Source organism: Oncorhynchus masou, chromosome 30, assembly GCF_036934945.1.
Source record: "Oncorhynchus masou masou isolate Uvic2021 chromosome 30, UVic_Omas_1.1, whole genome shotgun sequence".
Lineage (NCBI taxonomy): Eukaryota > Metazoa > Chordata > Actinopteri > Salmoniformes > Salmonidae > Oncorhynchus > Oncorhynchus masou.
In genome coordinates this window covers 11207692-11232985 of record NC_088241.1, presented here as the reverse complement: position 1 = coordinate 11232985, position 25294 = coordinate 11207692, and the positions used below count along the sequence as shown (strand labels likewise).

General features: G+C 48.4%; 1 protein-coding gene across 2 annotated transcripts in view; it reads left to right on the top strand.

Moving 5' to 3' along the window:
• The window catches only part of LOC135522058 (glutamate receptor ionotropic, kainate 2-like), a 276893-nt gene that overhangs the window by 183214 nt on the left and 68385 nt on the right, over window positions 1-25294 (top strand). For both annotated transcript variants that reach the window (XM_064947973.1, XM_064947974.1), the window contains exon 12: window positions 20026-20249. In XM_064947973.1, coding sequence (XP_064804045.1) covers window positions 20026-20249 — 224 coding nt within the window. The remainder of the gene's footprint in view (window positions 1-20025; window positions 20250-25294) is intronic.

Genomic DNA, 25294 nt, shown 5'->3' with positions numbered 1-25294 from the left:
AGAGGTGAGATAGGTAGAGAGGTAGAGACGTAGAGAGGTGAGATAGGTAGAGAGGTGAGATAGGTAGAGAGGTAGATACGTAGAGAGGTGAGATAGGTAGAGAGGTGAGATAGGTAGAGAGGTAGCGAGGTGAGATAGGTAGAGAGGTAGAGAGGTTAGAGAGATAGAGAGTTGGAGCGGTAGAGAGGTAGAGAGGTAGAGAGGTAGAGTGGTAGAGAGGTGAGAGAGATAGAGAGTTGGAGCGGTAGAGAGGTAGAGAGGTGAGAGAGGTAGAGAGGTGAGATAGGTAGAGAGGTAGAGAGGTAGAGAGGTAGAGAGGTGGAACGGTAGAGAGGTAGAGAGGTAGAGAGGTGGAGCGGTAGAGAGGTAGAGAGGTGGAGCGGTGGAGAGGGAGAGAGGTAGAGAGGTGAGAGAGGTAGAGAGGTAGAGCGGTAGAGAGGGAGAGCGGTAGAGAGGTAGAGATGTGAGAGAGGTAGAGTGGTAAAGAGGTGAGAGAGGTAGAGAGGTGAGAGACGTAGAGAGGTAGAGAGTGAGAGAGGTAGAGACGTAGAGAGGTGAGAGAGGTAGAGAGGTGAGATAGGTAGAGAGGTAGAGAGGTGAGATAGGTAGAGAGGTAGAGCGGTAGAGTGGTAGAGCGGTAGAGAGGTAGAGAGGTAGAGCAGTAGATAGCGGTTGAGAGGGAGAGCGGTAGAGAGGTAGAGAGGTGAGAGAGGTAGAGCGGTAAAGAGGTGAGAGAGGTGAGATAGGTAGAGAGGTAGAGACGTAGAGAGGTGAGATAGGTAGAGAGGTGAGATAGGTAGAGAGGTGAGATGGGTAGAGAGGTAGACAGGTGAGATAGGTAGAGAGGTAGAGACGTAGAGAGGTGAGATAGGTAGAGAGGTGAGATAGGTAGAGAGGTGAGATGGGTAGAGAGGTAGAGAGGTAGAGCGGTGAGATAGGTAGAGAGGTAGAGACGTAGAGAGGTGAGATAGGTAGAGAGGTGAGATAGGTAGAGAGGAGAGATGGGTAGAGAGGTAGACAGGTGAGATAGGTAGAGAGGTAGAGACGTAGAGAGGTGAGATAGGTAGAGAGATAGAGACGTAGAGAGGTGAGAAAGGTAGAGAGGTGAGATAGGTAGAGAGGTAGATACGTAGAGAGGTGAGATAGGTAGAGAGGTAGCGAGGTGAGATAGGTAGAGAGGTAGAGAGGTAGAGAGGTTAGAGAGGTAGAGAGGTAGAGAGGTAGAGCGGTAGAGCGGTAGAGAGGTGAGAGAGATAGAGAGTTGGAGCGGTAGAGAGGTAGAGAGGTGAGAGAGGTAGAGAGGGGAGATAGGTAGAGAGGTAGAGAGGTAGAGAGGTAGAGAGGTGGAGCGGTAGAGAGGTAGAGAGGTAGAGAGGTAGAGAGGTGGAGCGGTAGAGAGGTAGAGAGGTGGAGCGGTGGAGAGGGAGAGAGGTAGAGAGGTAGAGTGGTAGAGAGGTAGAGCGGTAGAGAGGGAGAGCGGTAGAGAGGTAGAAAGGTGAGAGAGGTAGAGTGGTAAAGAGGTGAGAGAGGTAGAGAGGTGAGAGACGTAGAGAGTGAGAGAGGTAGAGAGGTGAGAGAGGTAGAGAGGTAGAGAGATGCGAGAGGTGGAGAGGTGAGAGAGGTAGAGCGGTAGAGAGGTAGAGAGGTAGAGCGGTAGAGAGGTAGATAGGTTGAATGGTAAAGAGGTGAGAGAGGTAGAGAGGTGGAGAGGTGAGAGAGGTGGAGAGGTGAGAGAGGTAGAGAGGTGAGAGAGGTAGAGAGGTATAGAGGTGAGAGAGGTAGAGAGGTAGAGAGGTGAGAGAGGTAGAGCGGCGGTAGAGAGGTAGAGCTGTAGAGGTAGAGAGGTGATAGAGGGAGAGGTAGAGAGGTGAGAGAGGTGAGAGAGGTGAGAGAGATAGAGAGTTGGAGCGGTAGAGAGGTAGAGCGATAGAGAGGTAGAGAGATAGAGAGGTGGAGCGGTAGAGAGGTAGAGAGGTGGAGCGGTGGAGAGGTAGAGAGGTAGAGCGGTGGAGAGGTAGAGAGGTAGAGCGGTAGAGAGGTAGAGAGGGAGAGAGGTAGAGAGGTGAGAGAGGTAGAGCGGTAATGAGGTGAGAGAGGTAGAGAGGTAGAGAGGTAGAGCGGTAGAGAGGTAGCGCGGTAGAGAGTTAGAGAGGTGAGATAGGTAGAGAGGTAGAGAGGTGAGATAGGTAGAGAGAAGTAGAGAGGTAGAGGTGAGATAGGTAGAGAGGTAGAGACGTAGAGAGGTGAGATAGGTAGAGAGGTGAGATAGGTAGAGAGGTGAGATGGGTAGAGAGGTAGAGAGGTGAGATAGGTAGAGAGGTAGAGACATAGAGAGGTGAGATAGGTAGAGAGGTGAGATGGGTAGAGAGATAGAGATGTGAGATAGGTAGAGAGGTAGAGAGGTAGAGCGGTAGAGCGGTAGAGAGGTAGAGAGGAAAAGAGTTAGAGAGGTGGAGAGGTAGAGAGGTAGAGCCTTAGAGAGGTAGAGCGGTAGAGAGGTGGAGAGGTAGAGAGGTAGAGAGTTAGAGAGGTAGAGCGGTAGAGAGGTAGAGGTAGAGCGGTAGAGAGGTAGAGCGGTAGAGAGATAGAGAGGTAGAGGTAGAGCAGTAGAGAGGTAGAGCGGTAGAGCGGTAGAGAGGTAGAGCAGTAGAGCGGAAGAGAGGTAGAGAGGTAGAGCGGTAGAGAGGAAAAGCAGTAGAGAGGTAGAGAGGTGGAGAGGTAGAGAGGTAGAGCGGTAGAGAGGTGAGAGAGATAGAGAGTTGGAGCGGTAGAGAGGTAGAGAGGTGAGAGAGGTAGAGAGGTGAGATAGGTAGAGAGGTAGAGAGGTAGAGAGGTGGAGCGGTAGAGAGGTAGAGAGGTAGAGAGGTGGAGCGGTAGAGAGGTAGAGAGGTGGAGCGGTGGAGAGGGAGAGAGGTAGAGATGTAGAGCGGTAGAGAGGGAGAGCGGTAGAGAGGTAGAGCGGTAGAGAGGGAGAGCGGTAGAGAGGTAGAGAGGTGTGAGAGGTAGAGTGGTAAAGAGGTGAGAGAGGTAGAGAGGTGAGAGAGGTAGAGAGTGAGAGAGGTAGAGACGTAGAGAGGTATAGAGGTGAGATAGGTAGAGAGGTAGAGAGGTGAGATAGGTAGAGAGGTAGAGCGGTAGAGCGGTAGAGAGGTAGAGAGGTAGAGCGGTTGAGAGGGAGAGGTAGAGAGGTAGAGAGGTGAGAGAGGTAGAGCGGTAAAGATGTGAGAGAGGTGAGAGAGGTAGAGAGGTAGAGAGGTAGAGACGTAGAGAGGTGAGATAGGTAGAGAGGTGAGATAGGTAGAGAGGTAGATACGTAGAGAGGTGAGATAGGTAGAGAGGTGAGATAGGTAGAGAGGTAGAGAGGTAGAGAGGTTAGAGAGGTAGAGAGGTAGAGCGGTAGAGCGGTAGAGAGGTGAGAGAGATAGAGAGTTGGAGCGGTAGAGAGGTAGAGAGGTGAGAGAGGTAGAGAGGTGAGATAGGTAGAGAGGTAGAGAGGTAGAGAGGTAGAGAGGTGGAGCGGTAGAGAGGTAGAGAGGTAGAGAGGTGGAGCGGTAGAGAGGTAGAGAGGTGGAGCGGTGGAGAGGGAGAGAGGTAGAGAGGTAGAGTGGTAGAGAGGTAGAGCGGTAGAGAGGGAGAGCGGTAGAGAGGTAGAAAGGTGAGAGAGGTAGAGTGGTAAAGAGGTGAGAGAGGTAGAGAGGTGAGAGACGTAGAGAGGTAGAGAGTGAGAGAGGTAGAGAGGTGAGAGAGGTAGAGAGGTAGAGAGATGCGAGAGGTGGAGAGGTGAGAGAGGTAGAGCGGTAGAGAGGTAGAGAGGTAGAGCGGTAGAGAGGTAGAGAGGTTGAATGGTAAAGAGGTGAGAGAGGTAGAGAGGTGGAGAGGTGAGAGAGGTGAGAGAGGTAGAGAGGTAGAGAGGTATAGAGGTGAGAGAGGTAGAGAGGTGAGAGAGGTAGAGCGGTAGAGAGGTAGAGCGGTAGAGGTAGAGAGGTGATAGAGGGAGAGGTAGAGAGGTGAGAGAGGTGAGAGAGGTGAGAGAGATAGAGAGTTGGAGCGGTAGAGAGGTAGAGAGTTAGAGCGATAGAGAGGTAGAGAGATAGAGAGGTGGAGCGGTAGAGAGGTAGAGAGGTGGAGCGGTGGAGAGGTAGAGCGGTGGAGAGGTAGAGAGGTAGAGCGGTAGAGAGGTAGAGCGGTAGAGAGGGAGAGAGGTAGAGAGGTGAGAGAGGTAGAGCGGTAATGAGGTGAGAGAGAGAGAGGTAGAGAGGTAGAGCGGTAGAGAGGTAGCGCGGTAGAGAGGTAGAGAGGAAAAGTGGTAGAGAGGTAGAGAGGTGGAGAGGTAGAGAGGTAGAGAGGTAGAGCGGTGGAGGAGAGGTGGAGAGGTAGAGAGGTAGAGCGGTAGAGAGGTAGAGAGGTGGGATAGGTAGAGAGGTAGAGACGTAGAGAGGTGAGATAGGTAGAGCGGTAGAGCGGTAGAGAGGTAGAGAGGTAGGGGTGAGATAGGTAGAAAGGTAGAGAGGTAGAGCGGTAGAGAGAGGGAGCGTTAGAGCGGTAGAGAGGTGAGAGAGATAGAGAGTTGGAGCGGTAGAGAGGTAGAGAGGTGAGATAGGTAGAGAGCTAGAGCGATAGAGAGGTAGAGAGGTAGAGCGGTAGAGAGGTAGAGAGGTGGAGCGGTGGAGAGGTAGAGTGGTAGAGAGGTAGAGAGGTAGAGACATAGAGAGGTGAGATAGGTAGAGAGGTAGAGTGGTAGAGAGGTCAGAGAGGTAGAGAGGGTAGAGAGGTAGAGAGGTAGAGCGGTAGAGAGGTAGAGCGGTAGAGAGGTGAGAGAGATAGAGAGTTGGAGCGGTAGAGAGGTAGAGAGGTGAGATAGGTAGAGAGGTAGAGAGGTAGAGCGATAGAGAGGTAGAGAGGTGAGAGAGGTAGAGAGGTAGCGGTAGAGAGGTAGAGCGGTAGAGAGGAAAAGCGGTAGAGAGGTAGAGAGGTAGAGAGGTGGAGAGGTAGAGAGGTAGAGCGGTAGAGAGGTGAGATAGGTAGAGCGGTAGAGCAGTAGAGAGGTAGGGGTGAGATAGGTAGAGAGGTAGAGAGGTGAGATAGGTAGAGAGGTAGAGAGGTGAGATAGGTAGAGAGGTAGAGAGGTAGAGAGGAAAAGCGTTAGAGAGGTAGAGAGGTAGAGAGGTAGAGAGGTAGAGTGGTAGAGAGGTAGAGCGGTAGAGAGGTGGAGAGGTAGAGAGGTGAGATAGATAGAGAGGTAGAGACGTAGAGAGGTAGAGCGGTAGAGCGGTGGAGAGGTAGAGCGGTGGAGAGGTAGAGCGGTAGAGGTTGAGAGGTGAGAGAGGGAGAGGTAGAGAGGTGGAGAGGTAGAGCGGAAGACAGGTAGAGCGGTAGAGGTTGAGAGGTGAGAGAGGGAGAGGTGAGAGAGGTAGAGCGGTAGAGAGGTAGAGGTAGAGCGGTAGTGAGGTGAGAGAGGTAGAGACGTAGAGCGGTAGAGAGGTAGAGACGTAGAGAGGTGAGATAGTTAGAGAGGTGGAGAGGTAGAGAGGTAGAGAGGTAGAGAGGTAGAGAGGTAGAGCGGTAGAGCGGAAGAGAGGTAGAGAGGTAGAGCGGTTGAGAGGAAAAGCGGTAGAGAGGTAGAGAGGTAGAGAGGTGGAGAGGTAGAGAGGTAGAGACGTAGAGAGATGAGATAGGTAGAGCGGTAGAGGGGTAGAGAGGTAGAGAGGTAGGGGTGAGATAGGTAGAGAGGTAGAGAGGTGAGATAGGTAGAGAGGTAGAGAGGTGAGATAGGTAGAGAGGTGAGAGAGGTAGAGAGGTGAGATAGGTAGAGAGGTAGAGACGTAGAGAGGTGAGATAGGTAGAGAGGTGAGATAGGTAGAGAGGTAGAGAGGTAGAGAGGTGAGATAGGTAGAGAGGTGAGATGGGTAGAGAGGTAGAGAGGTGAGATAGGTAGAGAGGTAGAGACGTAGAGAGGTGAGATAGGTAGAGAGGTGAGATAGGTAGAGAGGTGGAGCGGTGGAGAGGTAGAGAGGTAGAGCGGTAGAACGGTAGAGAGGGAGAGCGGTAGAGAGGTAGAGAGGTGAGAGAGGTAGAGCGGTAAAGAGGTGAGAGAGGTAGAGAGGTAGAGCGGTAGAGAGGTAGAGAGGTAGCGCGGTAGAGAGGTAGAGCGGTAGAGAGGTAGTGAGGAAAAGCAGTAGAGAGGTAGAGAGGTAGAGAGGTGGAGAGGTAGAGAGGTAGAGAGGTAGAGCGGTAGAGCGGAAGAGAGGTAGAGAGGTAGAGCGGTCGAGCGGTAGAGAGGAAAAGCGGAAGAGAGGTGGAGAGGTAGAGAGGTGGAGAGGTAGAGAGGTAGAGCGGTAGAGTGGTAGAGAGGTAGAGAGGTGGGATAGGTAGAGAGGTAGAGACGTAGAGAGGTGAGATAGGTAGAGCGGTAGAGCGGTAGAGAGGTAGAGAGGTAGGGGTGAGATAGGTAGAGAGGTAGAGAGGTGAGATAGGTAGAGAGGTGAGATAGGTAGAGAGGTGAGAGAGGTAGAGAGGTAGAGAGGTGAGATAGGTAGAGAGGTAGAGACGTAGAGAGGTGAGATAGGTAGAGAGGTGAGATAGGTAGAGAGGTGAGATGGGTAGAGAGGTAGAGAGGTGAGATAGGTAGAGAGGTGAGATAGGTAGAGAGGTGAGATAGGTAGAGAGGTAGATACGTAGAGAGGTGAGATAGGTAGAGAGGTGAGATAGGTAGAGAGGTAGCGAGGTGAGATAGGTAGAGAGGTAGAGAGGTAGAGAGGTTAGAGAGGTAGAGAGGTAGAGAGGTAGAGCGGTAGAGCGGTAGAGAGGTGAGAGAGATAGAGAGTTGGAGCGGTAGAGAGGTAGAGAGGTGAGAGAGGTAGAGAGGTGAGATAGGTAGAGAGGTAGAGAGGTGGAGCGGTAGAGAGGTAGAGAGGTAGAGAGGTGGAGCGGTAGAGAGGGAGAGCGGTAGAGTGGTAGAGAGGTAGAGCGGTAGAGAGGGAGAGCGGTAGAGAGGTAGAGAGGTGAGAGAGGTAGAGTGGTAAAGAGGTGAGAGGGGTAGAGAGGTGAGAGACGTAGAGAGGTAGAGAGTGAGAGAGATAGAGACGTAGAGAGGTGAGAGAGGTAGAGAGGTGAGATAGGTAGAGAGGTAGAGAGGTGAGATAGGTAGAGAGGTAGAGCGGTAGAGCGGTAGAGAGGTAGAGCGGTAGAGAGCGGTTGAGAGGGAGAGCGGTAGAGAGGTAGAGAGGTAGAGAGGTAGAGCGGTAAAGAGGTGAGAGAGGTGAGAGAGGTAGAGAGGTAGAGCGGTGAGATAGGTAGAGAGGTAGAGACGTAGAGAGGTGAGATAGGTAGAGAGGTGAGATAGGTAGAGAGGTGAGATGGGTAGAGAGGTGAGATAGGTAGAGAGGTAGAGACGTAGAGAGGTGAGATAGGTAGAGAGGTGAGATAGGTAGAGAGGTAGATACGTAGAGAGGTGAGATAGGTAGAGAGGTGAGATGGGTAGAGAGGTGAGATAGGTAGAGAGGTAGAGACGTAGAGAGGTGAGATAGGTAGAGAGGTGAGATAGGTAGAGAGGTAGATACGTAGAGAGGTGAGATAGGTAGAGAGGTAGCGAGGTGAGATAGGTAGAGAGGTAGAGAGGTAGAGAGGTTAGAGAGGTAGAGAGGTAGAGAGGTAGAGCGGTAGAGAGGTAGAGAGGTAGAGAGGTGGAGCGGTAGAGAGGTGGAGCGGTAGAGATGTAGAGCGGTAGAGAGGTGGAGCGGTAGAGAGGTAGAGAGGAGAAAGAGAGAGAGTGTTAAAGAGGTGAGAGAGGTAGAGAGGTGAGAGACGTAGAGAGGTAGAGAGTGAGAGAGGTAGAGAGGTAGAGAGATGCGAGAGGTGGAGAGGTAGAGCGGTAGAGAGGTAGAGAGGTAGAGCGGTAGAGAGGGAGAGCGGTAGAGAGGTAGAGAGGTGAGAGAGGTAGAGTGGTAAAGAGGTGAGAGAGGTGAGAGACGTAGAGAGGTAGAGAGGTGAGAGTAGAGAGAGGTAGAGAGGTAGAGAGATGCGAGAGGTGGAGAGGTAGAGCGGTAGAGAGGTAGAGAGGTAGAGCGGTAGAGAGGTAGAGAGGTTGAATGGTAAAGAGGTGAGAGAGGTAGAGAGGTGGAGAGGTGAGAGAGGTGGAGAGGTGAGAGAGGTAGAGAGGTGAGAGAGGTAGAGAGGTATAGAGGTGAGAGAGGTAGAGAGGTAGAGAGGTGAGAGAGGTAGAGCGGTAGAGGTAGAGAGCTGATAGAGGGAGAGGTAGAGAGGTGAGAGAGGTAGAGAGGTAGAGCGGTAGAGAGGTAGAGCGGTAGAGAGGTTAGATAGGTAGAGAGGTAGAGAGGTGAGATAGGTAGAGAGGTAGAGACGTAGAGAGGTGAGAGAGGTAGAGAGGTGAGATAGGTAGAGAGGTGAGATGGGTAGAGAGGTAGACAGGTGAGATAGGTAGAGAGGTAGAGACGTAGAGAGGTGAGATAGGTAGAGAGGTGAGATAGGTAGAGAGGTGAGATGGGTAGAGAGGTAGAGAGGTAGAGCGGTGAGATAGGTAGAGAGGTAGAGACGTAGAGAGGTGAGATAGGTAGAGAGGTGAGATAGGTAGAGAGGAGAGATGGGTAGAGAGGTAGACAGGTGAGATAGGTAGAGAGGTAGAGACGTAGAGAGGTGAGATAGGTAGAGAGGTAGAGACGTAGAGAGGTGAGATAGGTAGAGAGGTGAGATAGGTAGAGAGGTAGATACGTAGAGAGGTGAGATAGGTAGAGAGGTAGCGAGGTGAGATAGGTAGAGAGGTAGAGAGGTAGAGAGGTTAGAGAGGTAGAGAGGTAGAGAGGTAGAGCGGTAGAGCGGTAGAGAGGTGAGAGAGATAGAGAGTTGGAGCGGTAGAGAGGTAGAGAGGTGAGAGAGGTAGAGAGGTGAGATAGGTAGAGAGGTAGAGAGGTGGAGCGGTAGAGAGGTAGAGAGGTAGAGAGGTGGAGCGGTAGAGAGGAGAGGTAGCGGTAGAGTGGTAGAGAGGTAGAGCGGTAGAGAGGGAGAGCGGTAGAGAGGTAGAGAGGTGAGAGAGGTAGAGTGGTAAAGAGGTGAGAGGGGTAGAGAGGTGAGAGACGTAGAGAGGTAGAGAGTGAGAGAGATAGAGACGTAGAGAGGTGAGAGAGGTAGAGAGGTGAGATAGGTAGAGAGGTAGAGAGGTGAGATAGGTAGAGAGGTAGAGCGGTAGAGCGGTAGAGAGGTAGAGCGGTAGAGAGCGGTTGAGAGGGAGAGCGGTAGAGAGGTAGAGAGGTGAGAGAGGTAGAGCGGTAAAGAGGTGAGAGAGGTGAGAGAGGTAGAGAGGTAGAGCGGTGAGATAGGTAGAGAGGTAGAGACGTAGAGAGGTGAGATAGGTAGAGAGGTGAGATAGGTAGAGAGGTGAGATGGGTAGAGAGGTGAGATAGGTAGAGAGGTAGAGACGTAGAGAGGTGAGATAGGTAGAGAGGTGAGATAGGTAGAGAGGTAGATACGTAGAGAGGTGAGATAGGTAGAGAGGTAGCGAGGTGAGATAGGTAGAGAGGTAGAGAGGTTAGAGAGGTAGAGAGGTAGAGAGGTAGAGCGGTAGAGAGGTGAGAGAGATAGAGAGGTGAGATAGGTAGAGAGGTAGAGAGGTAGAGAGGTAGAGAGGTGGAGCGGTAGAGAGGTGGAGCGGTAGAGATGTAGAGCGGTAGAGAGGTGGAGCGGTAGAGAGGTAGAGAGGTGAGAGAGGTAGAGTGGTAAAGAGGTGAGAGAGGTAGAGAGGTGAGAGACGTAGAGAGGTAGAGAGTGAGAGAGGTAGAGAGGTAGAGAGATGCGAGAGGTGGAGAGGTAGAGCGGTAGAGAGGTAGAGAGGTAGAGCGGTAGAGAGGGAGAGCGGTAGAGAGGTAGAGAGGTGAGAGAGGTAGAGTGGTAAAGAGGTGAGAGAGGTAGAGAGGTGAGAGACGTAGAGAGGTAGAGAGTGAGAGAGGTAGAGAGGTAGAGAGATGCGAGAGGTGGAGAGGTAGAGCGGTAGAGAGGTAGAGAGGTAGAGCGGTAGAGAGGTAGAGAGGTTGAATGGTAAAGAGGTGAGAGAGGTAGAGAGGTGGAGAGGTGAGAGAGGTGGAGAGGTGAGAGAGGTAGAGAGGTGAGAGAGGTAGAGAGGTATAGAGGTGAGAGAGGTAGAGAGGTAGAGAGGTAGAGCGGTAGAGGTAGAGAGCTGATAGAGGGAGAGGTAGAGAGGTGAGAGAGGTAGAGAGGTAGAGCGGTAGAGAGGTAGAGCGGTAGAGAGGTTAGATAGGTAGAGAGGTAGAGAGGTGAGATAGGTAGAGAGGTAGAGACGGTAGAGAGGTGAGAGAGGTAGAGAGGTGAGATAGGTAGAGAGGTAGAGAGGTAGATAGGTAGAAAGGTAGAGAGGTAGAGAGGAGAGAGGTAGAGAGGTAGAGCGGTAGAGAGTTGAGAGAGGTAGAGCGGTAAAGAGGTGAGAGAGGTGAGAGAGGTAGAGACGTAGAGAGGTGAGAGAGGTAGAGAGGTGAGATAGGTAGAGAGGTAGAGAGGTGAGATAGGTAGAAAGTAGAGAGGTAGAGAGGTAGAGCGGTATAGAGGTAGAGCGGTAGAGAGGTGAGAGAGAGAGAGTTAGAGCGGTAGAGAGGTAGAGAGGTGAGATTGGTAGAGAGGTTGAGAAGTGAGATAGGTAGAGAGGTAGAGAGGTGAGATAGGTAGAGAGGTAGAGACGTAGAGAGGTGAGAGAGGTAGAGAGGTGAGATAGGTAGAGAGGTGAGATAGGTAGAGAGGTATAGAGGTGAGATAGGTAGAAAGGTAGAGAGGTAGAGAGGTGGAGCGGTAGAGAGGTAGAGAGGTGGAGCGGTGGAGGTAGAGAGGTAGAGCCGTGGAGAGGTAGAGCGGTAGAGAGGTAGAGCGGTAGAGAGCGGTAGAGAGGGAGAGCGGTAGAGAGGTAGAGCGGTAGAGAGGTTAGATAGGTAGAGAGGTAGAGAGGTGAGATAGGTAGAGAGGTAGAGAGGTAGAGAGGTGAGAGAGGTAGAGAGGTGAGATAGGTAGAGAGGTAGAGAGGTGGAGCGGTAGAGAGGTAGAGAGGTAGAGCGGTAGAGAGGTGGAGCGGTGGAGGTAGAGAGGTAGAGCCGTGGAGAGGTAGAACGGTAGAGCGGTAGAGAGGTAGAGCGGTAGAGAGCGGTAGAGAGGGAGAGCGGTAGAGAGGTAGAGCGGTAGAGAGGTTAGATAGGTAGAGAGGTAGAGAAGTGAGATAGGTAGAGAGGTAGAGACGTAGAGAGTTGAGAGAGGTAGAGTGGTAAAGAGGTGAGAGAGGTAGAGAGGTAGAGAGGTAGAGAGTGAGAGAGGTGGAGAGGTGAGAGATGTAGAGAGGTAGAGAGAGGAGAGAGGTAGAGAGGTAGAGAGGTAAGAGATGTAGAGCGGTAGAGAGGTAGAGAGGTCGAGCGGTAGAGAGGTAGAATGGTAAAGAGGTGAGAGAGGTAGAGAGGTGAGAGAGGTAGAGATGTGAGAGAGGTAGAGAGGTTAGATAGGTAGAGAGGTAGAGAGGTGAGATAGGTAGAGAGGTAGAGACGTAGAGAGGTGAGAGAGGTAGAGAGGTGAGATAGGTAGAGAGGTAGAGAGGTGAGATAGGTAGAAAGGTAGAGAGGTAGAGAGGAGAGAGGTAGAGAGGTAGAGCGGTAGAGCGGTAGAGAGGTAGAGAGGTAGAGCGGTAGAGAGCGGTTGAGAGGGAGAGCGGTAGAGAGTTGAGAGAGGTAGAGCGGTAAAGAGGTGAGAGAGGTGAGAGAGGTAGAGACGTAGAGAGGTGAGAGAGGTTAGAGAGGTGAGATAGGTAGAGAGGTAGAGAGGTGAGATAGGTAGAAAGTAGAGAGGTAGAGAGGTAGAGCGGTAGAGCGGTATAGAGGTAGAGCGGTAGAGAGGTGAGAGAGAGAGAGTTAGAGCGGTAGAGAGGTAGAGAGGTGAGATTGGTAGAGAGGTTGAGAAGTGAGATAGGTAGAGAGGTAGAGAGGTGAGATAGGTAGAGAGGTAGAGACGTAGAGAGGTGAGAGAGGTAGAGAGGTGAGATAGGTAGAGAGGTGAGATAGGTAGAGAGGTATAGAGGTGAGATAGGTAGAAAGGTAGAGAGGTAGAGAGGTGAGATAGGTAGAGAGGTAGAGAGGTAGGAGGCGGTGGAGGTAGAGAGGTAGAGGTGGAGAGGTAGAGCGGTAGAGAGGTAGAGCGGTAGAGAGCGGTAGAGAGGGAGAGCGGTAGAGAGGTAGAGCGGTAGAGAGGTTAGATAGGTAGAGAGGTAGAGAGGTGAGATAGGTAGAGAGGTAGAGACGTAGAGAGGTGAGAGAGGTAGAGAGGTGAGATAGGTAGAGAGGTAGAGAGGTGGAGCGGTAGAGAGGTAGAGATGTAGAGCGGTAGAGAGGTGGAGCGGTGGAGGTAGAGAGGTAGAGCCGTGGAGAGGTAGAACGGTAGAGCGGTAGAGAGGTAGAGCGGTAGAGAGCGGTAGAGAGGGAGAGCGGTAGAGAGGTAGAGCGGTAGAGAGGTTAGATAGGTAGAGAGGTAGAGAAGTGAGATAGGTAGAGAGGTAGAGAGGTGAGATAGGTAGAGAGGTAGAGACGTAGAGAGGTGAGAGAGGTAGAGAGGTGAGATAGGTAGAGAGGTGAGATAGGTAGAGAGGTATAGAGGTGAGATAGGTAGAAAGGTAGAGAGGTAGAGAGGTGGAGCGGTAGAGAGGTAGAGAGGTGGAGCGGTGGAGGTAGAGAGGTAGAGCCGTGGAGAGGTAGAGCGGTAGAGAGGTAGAGCGGTAGAGAGCGGTAGAGAGGGAGAGCGGTAGAGAGGTAGAGCGGTAGAGAGGTTAGATAGGTAGAGAGGTAGAGAGGTGAGATAGGTAGAGAGGTAGAGACGTAGAGAGGTGAGAGAGGTAGAGAGGTGAGATAGGTAGAGAGGTAGAGAGGTGGAGCGGTAGAGAGGTAGAGATGTAGAGCGGTAGAGAGGTGGAGCGGTGGAGGTAGAGAGGTAGAGCCGTGGAGAGGTAGAACGGTAGAGCGGTAGAGAGGTAGAGCGGTAGAGAGCGGTAGAGAGGGAGAGCGGTAGAGAGGTAGAGCGGTAGAGAGGTTAGATAGGTAGAGAGGTAGAGAGGTGAGATAGGTAGAGACGTAGAGAGTTGAGAGAGGTAGAGTGGTAAAGAGGTGAGAGAGGTAGAGAGGTAGAGCGGTAGAGAGTGAGAGAGGTGGAGAGGTGAGAGATGTAGAGAGGTAGAGAGAGGAGAGAGGTAGAGAGGTAAGAGATGTAGAGCGGTAGAGAGGTAGAGAGGTCGAGCGGTAGAGAGGTAGAATGGTAAAGAGGTGAGAGAGGTAGAGAGGTGAGAGAGGTAGAGAGGTGAGAGACGTAGAGAGGTAGAGAGTGAGAGAGGTAGAGAGGTAGAGAGATGCGAGAGGTGGAGAGGTAGAGCGGTAGAGAGGTAGAGAGGTAGAGCGGTAGAGAGGTAGAGAGGTTGAATGGTAAAGAGGTGAGAGAGGTAGAGAGGTGGAGAGGTGAGAGAGGTGGAGAGGTGAGAGAGGTAGAGAGGTGAGAGAGGTAGAGAGGTATAGAGGTGAGAGAGGTAGAGAGGTAGAGAGGTGAGAGAGGTAGAGCGGTAGAGGTAGAGAGCTGATAGAGGGAGAGGTAGAGAGGTGAGAGAGGTAGAGAGGTAGAGCGGTAGAGAGGTAGAGCGGTAGAGAGGTGAGATAGGTAGAGAGGTAGAGACGTAGAGAGGTGAGAGAGGTAGAGAGGTGAGATAGGTAGAGAGGTAGAGAGGTGAGATAGGTAGAAAGGTAGAGAGGTAGAGAGGAGAGAGGTAGAGAGGTAGAGCGGTAGAGCGGTAGAGAGGTAGAGAGGTAGAGCGGTAGAGAGCGGTTGAGAGGGAGAGCGGTAGAGAGTTGAGAGAGGTAGAGCGGTAAAGAGGTGAGAGAGGTGAGAGAGGTAGAGACGTAGAGAGGTGAGAGAGGTAGAGAGGTGAGATAGGTAGAGAGGTAGAGAGGTGAGATAGGTAGAAAGTAGAGAGGTAGAGAGGTAGAGCGGTATAGAGGTAGAGCGGTAGAGAGGTGAGAGAGAGAGAGTTAGAGCGGTAGAGAGGTAGAGAGGTGAGATTGGTAGAGAGGTTGAGAAGTGAGATAGTTAGAGAGGTAGAGAGGTAGAGAGGTGAGAGAGGTAGAGAGGTGAGATAGGTAGAGAGGTAGAGAGGTGGAGCGGTAGAGAGAGGTAGAGAGGTAGAGCGGTAGAGAGGTGGAGCGGTGGAGGTAGAGAGGTAGAGCCGTGGAGGGAGAGGTAGAAGAGGTAGAGCGGTAGAGAGGTAGAGCGGTAGAGAGCGGTAGAGAGGGAGAGCGGTAGAGAGGTAGAGCGGTAGAGAGGTTAGATAGGTAGAGAGGTAGAGAAGTGAGATAGGTAGAGAGGTAGAGACGTAGAGAGTTGAGAGAGGTAGAGTGGTAAAGAGGTGAGAGAGGTAGAGAGGTAGAGCGGTAGAGAGTGAGAGAGGTGGAGAGGTGAGAGATGTAGAGAGGTAGAGAGAGGAGAGAGGTAGAGAGGTAGAGAGGTCGAGCGGTAGAGAGGTAGAATGGTAAAGAGGTGAGAGAGGTAGAGAGGTGAGAGAGGTAGAGAGGTGAGAGAGGTAGAGATGTGAGAGAGGTAGAGAGGTGAGAGAGGTAGAGAGGTAGAGAGGTGAGAGAGGTAGAGAGGTAGAGCGGTAGAGGTATAGAGGTGAGAGAGGGAGAGGTAGAGAGGTGAGAGAGGTGGAGCGGTAGAGAGGTGAGATAGGTAGAGAGGTAGAGCATTAGAGAGGTAGAGAGGTAGAGACGTGAGAGAGGTAGAGACGTGAGAGAGGTAGAGAGGTGAGAGAGGTAGAGAGGTAGAGAAGTAGAGAGGTGAGAGAGGTAGAGAGGTAGAGAGATGAGAAAGGTCGAGAGGTGAGAGGTAGAGACGTGAGAGAGGTAGAGACGTGAGAGAGGTAGAGAGGTGAGAGAGGTAGAGAGGTAGAGATGTAGAGAGGTAAGAGAGAGCCATAGAGAGGTAGAGAGGTAAAGAGGTAAAGTGGTAGAGGTTGATGTAGAGACAGAGAGACAGAGAGAGAGAGACAACAGCTCCTATACTCGTTCCTGACCGGGTGTACAGCATTCTGGCTTGACTCGTTTCCCCTGCAGAGCTTATTAAAACATACACACACACACACACACACACACACACACACACACTGCCCACGGACTATATCATTAAGTTTGACAAAGTAAGACCCAGATAGTATAAGCTGTGCACAGACAGGCAGAAAAATAACAGGCTCGCCGCAGCCAATGCTCAATATCTGACCCCATTAAATAACACTGCATCTCCCTCAACTGTGGTACACTGGACCAACGGCCATGTTTGTTTTGATCATGCAGAGGCTGGAGGGAGAAGGATCCCAGAGATTTGACACACACAGGGCCCAATTCCTGCGAGGTTATTGGAGTGTTGGCCGTTATGTAGATGTATACCCAACTATCTTTAGACAGCAAAGCATGCATCCCAAATGGCACCCTATTTCCCTACATGCTGTAGTCCACTACGTTTGACCAGAGCTCTAACGTAGTGCACTGTATAGGGAATAGGGTGGCATTTGGGACTCATATACAGTGCCTTGCGAAATTATTCGGCCCCCTTGAACTTTGCGACCTTTTGCCACATTTCAGGCTTCAAACATAAAAATATGAAACTGTATTTTTTTGTGAAGAATCAACAACAAGTGGGACACAGTCATGAAGTGGAACGACATTTATTGGATATTTCAAACTTTTTTAACAAATCAAAAACTGAAAAATTGGGCGTGCAAAATTATTCCGCCCCTTTACTTTCAGTGCAGCAAACTCTCTCCAGAAGTTTAGTGAGGATCTCTGAATGATCCAATGTTGACCTAAATGACTAATGATGATAAATACAATCCACCTGTGTGTAATCAAGTCTCCGTATAAATGCCCCTGCACTGTGATAGTCTCAGAGGTCCGTTAAAAGCGCAGAGAGCATCATGAAGAACAAGGAACACTCCAGGCAGATCCAAGATACTGTTGTGAAGAAGTTTAAAGCCGGATTTGGATACAAAAAGATTTCCCAAGCTTTAAACATCCCAAGGAGCACTGTGCAAGCGATAATATTGAAATGGAAGGAGTATCAGACCACTGCAAATCTACCAAGACCTGGCCGTCCCTCTAAACTTTCAGCTCATACAAGGAGAAGACTGATCAGAGATGCAGCCAAGAGGCCCATGATCACTCTGGATGAACTGCAGAGATCTACAGCTGAGGTGGGAGACTCTGTCCATAGGACAACAATCAGTCGTATATTGCACAAATCTGGCCTTTATGGAAGAGTGGCAAGAAGAAAGCCATTTCTTAAAGATATCATTACAAAGTGTTGTTTAAAGTTTGCCACAAGCCACCTGGGAGACACACCAAACATGTGGAAGGAGGTGCTCTGGTCAGATGAAACCAAAATTGAACTTTTTGGCAACAATGCAAAACGTTATGTTTGGCGTAAAAGCAACACAGCTCATCACCCTGACCACACCATCCCCACTGTCAAACATGGTGGTGGCAGCATCATGGTTTGGGCCTGCTTTTCTTCAGCAGGGACAGGGAAGATGGTTAAAATTGATGGGAAGATGGCTGGAGCCAAATACAGGACCATTCTGGAAGAAAACCTGATGGAGTCTGCAAAAGACCTGAGACTGGGACGGAGATTTGTCTTCCAACAAGACAATGATCCAAAACATAAAGCAAAATCTACAATGGAATGGTTCAAAAATTAACATATCCAGGTGTTAGAATGGCCAAGTCCAGACCTGAATCCAATCGAGAATCTGTGGAAAGAACTGAAAACTGCTGTTCACAAATGCTCTCCATCCAACCTCACTGAGCTCGAGCTGTTTTGCAAGGAGGAATGGGAAGAAATTTCAGTCTCTCAATGTGCAAAACTGATAGAGACATACCCCAAGCGACTTACAGCTGTAATCGCAGCAAAAGGTGGCGCTACAAAGTATTAACTTAAGGGGGCTGAATAATTTCAGTTTTTGATTTGTTAAAAAAGTTTGAAATATCCAATAAATGTCGTTCCACTTCATGATTGTGTCCCACTTGTTGTTGATTCTTCACAAAAAAATACAGTTTTATATCTTTATGTTTGAAGCCTGAAATGTGGCAAAAGGTCGCAAAGTTCAAGGGGGCCGAATAATTTCGCAAGGCACTGTATACTGTAGGCAGACAGGATCTGTGGTGGACAAAACAGACAGTAATTGGCCTGGACAACCCTTCACAGGAGTCTACACTAGCTCGGCTCACCAGGACATGGTGAATTGAGCTGAAGAAGCTGAAAATATCCAATCAAATGGAGTTGAAGGAAATCACTGGTGCTCTCTGACTAATGCTTTGAGTCATAGAACTAGAGTACTGTAGATTCACCTGGATACATTCAGTTGAAATAGGACCTAGACATTAGCTACATTAAGTGATCTAAATCGCATTGCGACTTAATCCTGTTGTGTCTCACTTGGCCTTAAATGACATGGAACAGATAAAGACATTATAGTGGCTGGGACCAAACCACCTCATTCAATCTAGATTGATGTATGACAACCTTGTTGGGGACAAACAGGATATTTCATTGTGAAATGATGTTGCTGACCTTGCTGTGAGTGTTTAGCATGTACCTGTGTCACAATGGAGCCGCAGATTGATCAACCACACAGGTTCAACCACACAGGTTTAACCCCACTTAGAGAGACCAGATTGATTGGGATGTTTCGGATGTGACTTTGGCCCAGTTGAAAGGTCAAGCTCAACATACTGTATTAACATGAAGAAGGACTCGCACTGTGAGCCATGGCGGAGGGATACGTATGGATGGAATATGAGTGATGAGGCTGTGGAATAATGTGGACAAAAAAGAAGAACCCCTGATTCAGTGTTGTGAAGAAATAGGGTTGTTATGAAATAACAACTAAATATGATTCTCTCAGATCAGAGACACAATATAACATGTAGATGTCTGTGTTCTTATGAGTATGGCGATTGGTTGAACATTATCTTGTTTTCTGGGAACTACTTCTTCCATCGCTCTCGCCCTCCCTCCTCCACCCTGACACTCCTCTGCCCCAGTGGCTGTGGTTGATAGGACCATCCATCCTCTAAAGGGGGTGGGGGTGAAAATGGGGAGGGGGGGTTGCCTTAGTTTAGGTTCAACGTCGGACAAGGAAAGGATGTATGTGAGATGGAGGGATAGAAAGAGCATACAGTGGGGCAAAAAAGTATTTAGTCAGCCACCAATTGTGCAAGTTCTCCCACTTAAAAAGATGAGAGATGCCTGTAATTTTCATCATAGGTACACTTCAACTATGACAGACAAAATGAGAAAAAAAATCCAGAAAATCACATTGTAGGATTTTTTTATGAATTTATTTGCAAATTATGGTGGAAAATAAGTATTTGGTCAATAACAAAAGTTCATCTCAATACTTATATACTGTTATATACCCTTTGTTGGCAATGACCAAGGTCAAACGTTCACAAGGTTTTCACAAGGTTTTCACACACTGTTGCTGGTATTTTGCCCATTCCTCCATGCAGATCTCCTCTAGAGCAGTGATGTTTTGGGGCTGTTGCTGGGCAACGCAGACTTTCAACTCCCTCCAAAGATTTTCTATGGTGTTGAGATCTGGAGACTGGCTAGGCCACTCCAGGACCTTGAAATGCTTCTTACGAAGCCACTCCTTCGTTGCCCGGGCGGTGTGTTAGGGATCATTGTCATGCTGAAAGACCCAGCCACCTTTCATCTTCAGTGCCCTTGCTGATGGAAAGAGGTTTTCACTCAAAATCTCACGATACATGGCCCCATTCATTCTTTCCTTTACACGGATCAGTCGTCCTGGTCCCTTTGCAGAAAAACAGCCCAACGCATGATGTTTCCACCCCAATGCTTCACAGTAGGTATGGTGTTCTTTGGATGCAACTCAGCATTCTTTGTCCTCCAAACACGACGAGTTGAGTTTTTACCATCTGACCATATGACATTCTCCCAATCTTCTTCTGGATCATCCTAATGCTCTCTAGCAAACTACAGACGGGCCTGGACATGTAGTGGTTTAAGCAGGGGGACACGTCTGGCACTGCAGGATTTGAGTCCCTGGTGACATAGTGTGTTACTGATGGTAGGCTTTGTTACTTTGGTCCCAGCTCTCTGCAGGTCATTCACTAGATCCCCCCGTGTGGTTCTGGGAGTTTTGCTCACCGTTCTAGTGATCATTTTGACCCCACGGGGTGAGATCTTGCGTGGAGCCCCAGATCGAGGGAGATTATCAGTGGTCTTGTATGTCTTCCATTTCCTAATAATTGCTCCAACAGTTGATTTTTTCAAACCAAGCTGCTTACCTATAGCAGATTCAGTCTTCCCAGCCTGGTGCAGGTCTACAATTTTGTTTCTGGTGTCCTTTGACAGCTCTTTGGTCTTGGCCATAGTGGAGTTTGGAGTGTGACTGTTTGAGGTTGTGGACAGGTGTCTTTTATACTGATAAAAAGTTCAAACAGGTGCCATTAATACAGGTAACGAGTGGAGGACAGAGGAGCCCCTTAAAGAAGAAGTTACAGGTCTGTGAGAGCCAGAAATCTTGCTTGTTTGTAGGTGACCAAATACTTATTTTCCACCATAATTTGCAAATAAATTCATTAAAAATCCTACAATGTGATTTTCTGGATTTTTACCCCTCATTTTTCATATTTTTAAGTGGGAAAACTTGCACAATTGGTGCAAGACTAAATACTTTTTTTGTCCCACTGTATAAAAGGGGAGGGGGGTATGTGAGGGAGAGAGTGTGAGCGAGAGGGAGAGAGGGAGAGGAGGAGAGAGAGCGAGAGCAAGAGCTAGAAGAGCTCTAAATTTCCTCCTAAGTGACGTGGGACGGACTCTGTGATGTGTAAAGGCACTGTTTTCTTAATTTGATTGGCTCTAAACGCTTCCTGCGTCTCTGACTTACAGCCTATCCTTCTTCCCTTTTATGTTGTCTGTTGACAGAAAGCTGATCTGGCAGTGGCTCCCCTGGCCATCACCTACGTGAGGGAGAAGGTCATCGACTTCTCCAAGCCCTTCATGACACTGGGGATAAGTATCCTCTACCGCAAGCCCAACGGAACCAACCCTGGGGTCTTCTCCTTTCTCAACCCCCTCTCACCCGATATCTGGATGTATATTCTGCTGGCTTACTTGGGTGTCAGTTGTGTGCTGTTTGTCATAGCCAGGTAACATGTCAGTTCCAGTAATCAATCAATCAATCAATCAAATGTATTTATAAAGCCCTTCTTACATCAGCTGATGTCACAGTGTTGTACAGAAACCCAGCCTAAAACGAAATCACTGCTAATTCATTCACATACTATTATATGCCAACGTCTTAATTATTTAACATTGCCCCATCTGTCTAACAAGATAGTCTCTCGGTGATTATGTTACGATCTTGACACTAAGTGGACAATATCTGCTCACTACCTGCTACCAATACCTACTCACTCAGATGACACAGACTTTATAGCTAGCCTCATACTGAAAAATTCAGAAACACATTCACTCAAACTTTTAATAATGCAACCAACTTTGAAGAAAAAGGTACACAGATAAAAGTCTATATAGCTAAAAGTCTATATAGCTGAGGAAAGTAGATGTTCCAGCACACAAAGACAGTTCACCTATGGTTCCCTTTCTGCCTTCTCTCCCAGTATAATGGAGGGAGGGCTGAGTGTTCCCTATCGGCAGGCTGCTCTAGAGAGGCAGGCAGGCAGCTGCTGTTAAGTGATTCCTGGGAAGTCTCCGTGTCTCCACACATACCTGCTGTTCCCTGGTCTGCCACAACTATCTGCTGCTCAGGAGATAATGCACACAAACACAAACATTATGATCAGAGACGTTAAACCAGACCTTTCAGGACTGTGTGTGTGCGGTATGTGTGTATGTACAGTACCAGTCAAAAGTTTGACTCACCTACTCATTCCAGGGTTTTTCTTTATTTTTTACTATTTTCTACATCGTGAAGACATAAAAACTATGATATAACACATGGAATCATGTAGTAACCACAAAAAGTGTTAAACAAATCAAAAATATATTTATAATTGAGATTCTTTAAAGTAGCCACCCTTTTCCTTGATGATAGCGTTGCACACTCATGGCATTCTCTCAACCAGCTTCACCTGGAATGCTTTTCCAACATATGCTAAGCACTTGTTGGTTGCTTTTCCTTCACTCTGCGGTGTAACTCATCCCAAACCATCTCAATTGGGTTGAGGTTGGGTGCTTGTGGAGGCCAGGTCATCTGATGCAGCGCTCCATCATATATATAGATATAAAATAAAGAAAAACCCTTGAATGAGTAGGTGTGTCCAAACATTTGAGTGGTTGTGTGTGTGTGTGTGTGTGTGTGTGTGTGTGTGTGTGTGTGTGTGTGTGTGTGTGTGTGTGTGTGTGTGTGTGTGTGTGTGTGTGTGTGTGTGTGTGTGCTCGTTGGTGTGAATGGCTGCTGCCCCCCTTTTCCCTGTTGTCTCCAGTGTCTCAAAGTCACTACTGTCTTTTCTTTTCTGGGTTTTTTCTCCACCTTGCCTCAAACATACCAAGTGATATAATCTACATAGGAATCATATCAGCACAGTAAGAACCTGCTGGTTATGACAGTGACTTTAAAAAAGGACAGAGGTGGCTGACAATTGAAAAAGCTTGATCATTTATAAAGGTTGATTACTCGTTTTCCCAGTATAGAGAGAGTCTGGGTTTTCGTAGGATTATTGGAGAAGCGAAGAGAGGGTATGAAGAGTAAGGCTTTTATGTTAGATCTTGAGGTCAGCTGCTGTGTGTTAGATCTTGAGGTCAGCTGGTGTGTGTTAGAGCTTGAGGTCAGCTGGTGTGTGTTAGATCTTGAGGTCAGCTGGTGTGTGTTAGCTGCTGTGTGTTAGCTTGAGGTCTGGTGTGTGTTAGAGCTAGAGCTTGAGGTCAGCTGTGTGTGTTAGAGCTTGAGGTCAGCTGTGTGTGTTAGAGCTTGAGGTCAGCTGGTGTGTGTTAGATCTTGAGGTCAGCTGGTGTGTGTTAGATCTTGAGGTCAGCTGCTGTGTGTTAGAGCTTGAGGTCAGCTGGTGTGTGTTAGATCTTGAGGTCAGCTGGTGTGTGTTAGAGCTTGAGGTCAGCTGGTGTGTGTTAGAGCTTGAGGTCAGCTGGTGTGTGTTAGAGCTTGAGGTCAGCTGGTGTGTGTTAGAGCTTGAGGTCAGCTGCTGTGTGTTAGAGCTTGAGGTCAGCTGGTGTGTGTTAGATCTTGAGGTCAGCTGGTGTGTGTTAGATCTTGAGGTCAGCTGGTGTGTGTTAGATCTTGAGGTCAGCTGCTGTGTGTTAGAGCTTGAGGTCAGCTGGTGTGTGTTAAAGCTTGAAGTCAGCTGGTGTGTGTTAGATCTTGAGGTCAGCTGGTGTGTGTTAGATCTTGAGGTCAGCTGGTGTGTGTTAGAGCTTGAGGTCAGCTGGTGTGTGTTAGATCTTGAGGTCAGCTGGTGTGTGTTAGAGCTTGAGGTCAGCTGGTGTGTGTTAGAGCTTGAGGTCAGCTGGTGTGTGTTAGAGCTTGAGGTCAGCTGGTGTGTGTTAGATCTTGAGGTCAGCTGGTGTGTGTTAGATCTTGAGGTCAGCTGGTGTGTGTTAGAGCTTGAGGTCAGCTGGTGTGTGTTAGATCTTGAGGTCAGCTGGTGTGTGTTAGATCTTGAGGTCAGCTGGTGTGTGTGTTGTCAAACTCATCAGGATTAGTTGATTGGCTAGTTATCAGCATCTGACCTTGTGCATACGTTGAGTCAGCATAGCCCTCTTATCCCTAATAACTGGCTGTGTCTGAAATGGCACCATATTTCCTATATTATGCAGTACTTTTGGTCTGGGCCCACTGGGCTTTGGTCAACAGAAGTGCATTATATAGGGAATAGGGTGCCATTTCAGACACAGTCATGTTATTATTGAAATAAGAGCAATGGTATTGTGGATGGTGTAATGCTAAGTGTGTTTTTATGTTTTTATGTGGGTAGTAGTGTATCTTTTGTTTGCTTTGTTCAGGCTTAGTTCTCAGCTATGGGAAAGTAGTGCAGAATTTGACATTTTCACATTTACATTTTAGTAATTTAGCAGAGCGGCTTCCAGTTATTGTGTTCATCTTAAGATAGCTAGGTGGGACAACTACATATCACAGTCATAGTACGTATGCTTTTATTCAATAAAGTAGCAAAGTCAGAGCTAGTAAGTGGGGAAAAATTTAAGTGCCAGTGTTAGTTCACAAAATGCTTTTTGGTGTGTGTGTGTGGGGGGGGGAGAACAGAGTACTCAGTTTGGGGTGTAGGGTTTGATCAGAGCCTGAAAGTAGAGAGGGGCAGTTCCTCTTGCTGCTCCATAGACAAGCACCATGGTCTTGTATCTCTCCCCTTGATCTGGGTGCTCTCACCTGACTAGGGCCGGCGTTTGAGGCACGCTGGAGAAGAAGTTAAAGAAAAGTTGATGTTAACTCTAAAACCTTTGGTGGAACGTAACTCTTTGAGTTGTATACTCAACCGTTTTAGAGTTAATACATGTGTGTTACTGGCGATATGATCACACGAGAGAATAAAACGCTGCAACTGTCATCTAAGTTGGTTCAGAATATGCACCTATCTTTTTAAATGATCACAGTAAGTAAGTGTTGTTGGGTAAGTGTTGTTGGGTAAGTGTTCAACTATATCTTTCACCCTGTTTGATTCCCCCTTTAAACACTAGGCATGGTAGGGCTTCGGTAGCAGGCATGTCCTGTACAGTGTACAGACCCCAGTCGTTCTCTGGTAAGGTAACTAAGCTAACTGTACATATATATGTGTGTGTACACATTTTATCTATGTATGCTTGTGTGTGTGTGTTTTGTATGTGTGAGTGGGTTTATGCTACTACGTGTGTGTGTGTGTGTGTGTGTGTGTGTGTGTGTGTGTGTGTGTGTGTGTGTGTGTGTGTGTGTGTGTGTGTGTGTGTGTGTGTGTGTGTGTGTGTGTGTGTGTGTGTGTGTGTGTGTGTGTGTGTGTGTGTGTGTGTGTGTGTGTGTGAATGCTGTATGGTGACATTATAAGGACTGGTTTAGGCTCCCCCCAGGCAAACTGATCTACATGCCATATTTAGAAACACTGGAGGATACCGTGGGAAAACCACGACATTACTGCATTTACAAGATTTAATAAGTTACCCTTCTCATATCACCAGCTGTTGTTGTTGTTGTTGTTGCTTGTGGTAGGTGTTGTTGTTGTTTTCCTCTAATATCTTTCCTACGCTGTTCCTTCTTCCTTTGTTACGTAGGTGATGAAATGAAACATGTGAAGCAGTCTCTATCGTACATCCCACGACCTCCACACCATCTCTGTGCATTATCGCCTTGTTACAGTTTGGGGAATCTAATTTCCTGCCTCCTCCTTATCAAATGAATTTTAAAAAGATAAAAACCTGCAGAGGAGCGAATGAGCTCTCTTATCGTCAACAATTTATCCCCAAATTTATGCAGGATTCTCTCTCTTTCTGTCGGCCAATCTTTTAATTATGTGGTCTCCTACTATTGTTACATCTTGTTGTCACATGCTTGGTGGAGAGAAGACTGCCTCAATATTACACAGTCTCTCCTTCGTTTGTGTTACTGTGAAACAGAGTATATCAAATGTTCAATACACAGTCTAATACCCTTAACTGCAACATGTTACAACATGCTCATATAACAGGCACATTTCCCATCCCTTATTCTACATTTGTAGAAGGGGAACGGATGTAATGGAATTTCTATTAGACTCTTCTGCATTTCTCCTCCATTACTACAACGAGTCTCAGTATGCTCTCAAAAGCCCCATGTAAAACAGTTTGTCGGCCTCTCAATGCTCCAATACAGATATAGATTTTTTTTATCATCCTGGAAAGAGAAGCAAACAACAGCATTTGATTGAGGTTTGTGTATAGACAGACATATATAAATGTATTTTTTCAAGCCGTATGGAATACGGCAACAGCCCCATTCAAACGCTGTCGATGGCTTGGAAGGTTCATATAAAACCTATAGAGATATAGAGCCTTGTCTTTTCCCCAGTCAGTTAGAATTGAAGAGACGAGACCTGCAACAGCCCCTTTCTAGTGCTCTCTCTGTGTTCATTCTTCTCCCCTGACATTGGTGTTATCAGGCGTATCATCTGTTGAGTTTTCTGCAGGATGACCTTATAAAAAGATAAAAGCCTGCCATTGTTTCTTCTCTGCTGCTGAGTTCCCTTCTTGCCTGTCT